Below are 3,298 nucleotides of genomic sequence, written 5' to 3'. Positions count from 1 at the left end.
CAGCGGTGAGAGGCCTGCGTACCGCAAAAAAAAAAAAAAAAAAAAAAAAAAATTTTAAAGAAATGATATTTGTTCGATAATATAAAACACTCTGATGCAATTAAGTAGTTTCTCTTAATCCCCCAAATTCTTAATTGTTCATCAGGGCTTAACTCCATTAAAGCTTTTGATAGAACTTACTTCTTCAGTTTACTCCAGGGTTTAATTTACAACCAAAACATTTTTATAACTGTGCTTAGAAGCCTTTACTTATCGCCAAGCTTTATTGCTTTTCAAGTAGTTGAGACCTGACTATATCCCAAGATAACATTTTAAAAAAACATAATTTGCAAAAGATATAATTTACTGTATACCCCTTAAAAAGTGTTATTTTCTTCCAGCAGTAGAAAAAAAAATTCTTAAAGTTCTGTCTATGTATTTAGCCACAAAATACATAGAGTGTTTTTCATTAGGAGGAAATTTTCATAACTGCATAAACACCTCACTTAACCCTTTGTCTTTTGAGATTCTAGTAATGTATATGGCATTCTATATAGAGTGTCAGGAAATTCTTGTTTGTATGGCTATAATTTGAGATTTTTTCATTGCAAGAATAACCGATGAATAATAAATCACGTACTTTCCCTGTTTTGTTTTGTTCTTAATCTCCAAAGGATCAACTAGCCCCTTGGGCATTCTATCTTTTATTTATTTCCTTTTTATCCATCATATTCACTGTGTACCTGTTCCTGTGAACATTCTCTTACAGAACTTCTCCTGTGTCTCAATTTTCTAAACACAATGATTAAACTTTTCTAAAGCTTATATACTGTGTAGGTGATCGACTTTGCAAGTTCCTCCAGATTCCCTTGAGAAACCTGGTTTTCTCTTTAAAGCCTTCAGACAGAAAAATAGATTGATTTCATGCAGTGGGTAAGTAGGAAAATGTATACAGAATAAATTTTTTAAATTGAATGAGGTCATCCCCTGAGATGTATCTTGGAATACTTATCCAAGACAAAGCAGAGAGTTGGATTTATTTTCTCCAGATGATCCAACACTGAAGAGTAGGGATAGTGACCCTCACTTTCTGTATCCAAAGAGAGCACAGACCCTCACAGGCTGATCTAGGGTACTGTGTTTAGACCTACATCCTCTTTAGAGGCTCACTTTGCAGGAACAAAAAATCATTTTGCTCTAGAGGATGGTTACAGGAAATATTCACAATGAGTCAATCAGTATCAAGATCTCCTGTTCTAGTAAACTTCTAATTAAGTGTTATGAAAATAATTTCATGTGACCAAATAAGTTTGGAAAACGCTGGCTGAAAATTGCAATAGAATTCTTTATTTACCATAGGAATTCTTACAGTTTTTACTGTATGATAATATGAATTGTGAGTCCCCTAAAATGAGACATTTAATATGTAATAATTCTCAAACTTATTTGACCACAGAATTTATTTTTAAAGCCCTCTTAAGGGGCTAGAGATTTGAGGAAAACATTTTGGGAGATATGGGGCTGGAACATAGCTTGATGAAGAAATTATAAATAGTATTATTCTAGATCTGTGGCTTCCAAATACTGGTCTATAACATCCAATAGCATCACAATTTGCTACAGATAATATTTGGACAATGATAATATTTAAAGGCATAGATTTCTATAAAATATTTCCTACATCTACTCAATCAGTGATCTAATGGTGGGTCAGGAGACAGTCCTATTTATTTATTTATTTATGGCTGCGTTGGGTCTTCTTTTCTGTGCTAGGGCTTTCTCCAGTTGCGGCGAGCGGGGGCCACTCTTCATCGCGGTGCGCAGGCCTCTCACTGTCGCGGCTTCTCTTGTTGCGGAGCACAGGCTCCAGATGCGCCGGCTCAGTAGTTGTGGCTCACGGGCCTAGTTGCTCCGCGGCATGTGGGATCCTCCCAGATCAGGGCCCGAACCCGCGTCCCCTGCATTTGCAGGCAGACTCTCAACCACTGCACCACCAGTGAAGCCCCAACAGTTCTATTTTTAATAAGAGTCTTAGATAATCTTATGCTGAGTTGGGTTTGGGACCTCTTAAGATAATATCCTCCTAGGTCACTGTCAACCCTGATACCACCATCTTTTCATAAAGCTCTCTCTATTCCCAGCACTCTCTTCAAGGCATTCTTTACTTCTGAATTCTTAAGAGTATAGATAAGGGGGTTGAGCATGGGATTGAAAAGTCTATGAAACAGGAAAAGATATTTCTTCTGTTCCTTGGGGTTCCCACATCTGGGTCCAACATACATGGTAATGGCTATGCCGTGAAAGAGTCCAACCACACAGAGGTGAGATGAGCAGGTGGACAAGAATTTTCTTTGACGTTCCCCAGGCTGGATCCTGAAGATGGCACAGAGGACACACATATATGAGATTACAATTGAGAAGTGTCCCACTAGCACAGAAATCATTCCAGCCAGTACCACAGTTTCATGGATGTGTGTATCTGTACAAGCAAGTTTGAGAACAGCCATGATTTCACAGAAAAAGTGATTGATTTTCTGGGATATACAGAAGGGTAAGGGTAAAAGTAACACTAGATGAATTGAAGACAGAAGGACTCCAATAGTCCAGGAAATCACCACCAGCATGATGCAGACTCTCCAGATCATGATGGCAGAGTATCAGAGGGGCTGGCAGATGGCTACATAGTGATCATAGGACATCACCACCAGGAGAAGACATTCTGTGACAGCAAATGTCAAAAAGAGAAAGCTTTGTGTCATGCAGCCAGCAAAGGAGATAGGCTTGTCAGGACTCAGGAGGTTTACCAGCATCTAGGGCATGGCATTGCAGGCACAGGCTATGTCAGTGATGGCCAGGTGTGAGAGCAAGAAGTACACTGCAGTCTGGAGTCCAGTGAGATGAGCCCCAGGATGACCCCGTTCCCCAGCAGGGTGAAGACATAGAACAGAGAGAAGAGCCCAAAGAGAAGCATCTGAATCGTTGCATCAAAGGGAAATCCCAGTAGGGTGAACCTTGTGATACATGTCATATTGTCTCCCATATCCCTATGACACAGGAAATTCAGTTAATGTCCATGGTTAAAGAGAAGTCTTTGAAAATAGATTTATGTCAACTATACATTTCTGTGGTATAAAGAAGTGTTCAGAAACACTTTCAGTGAATTTTTGTGTTTTTAAATGAATGTTTAAAGAATTTATTTGGGGCTTCCCTGGTGGCACAGTGGTTAAGAATCTGCCTGCCAATGCAGGGGACACGGGTTTGAGCCCTCGTGCATGAAGATCCCGCATGTCGTGGAGCAGCTAAGCCCGCAAGCCACAAC

The 3,298-nt window shown here is 39.6% G+C and overlaps 1 protein-coding gene across 1 annotated transcript; it reads right to left on the bottom strand.

Moving 5' to 3' along the window:
* Positions 1-2,096: 2,096 nt before the first annotated feature.
* On the bottom strand, positions 2,097-3,019 carry LOC103088414 (olfactory receptor 13-like). The gene is given in 2 exon segments (XM_082931388.1): positions 2,097-2,857; positions 2,860-3,019. Coding segments are annotated over 2 exon segments (921 nt in total).
* Between the last annotated feature and the right edge of the window lie 279 nt (positions 3,020-3,298).

This window comes from Lipotes vexillifer, unplaced genomic scaffold (genome assembly GCF_000442215.2).
Source record: "Lipotes vexillifer unplaced genomic scaffold, Lipotes_vexillifer_v1.1 scaffold71, whole genome shotgun sequence".
In the NCBI taxonomy this organism is placed as follows: Eukaryota; Metazoa; Chordata; class Mammalia; order Artiodactyla; family Lipotidae; genus Lipotes; species Lipotes vexillifer.
This window is presented reverse-complemented; position numbering and strand designations above follow the sequence as displayed.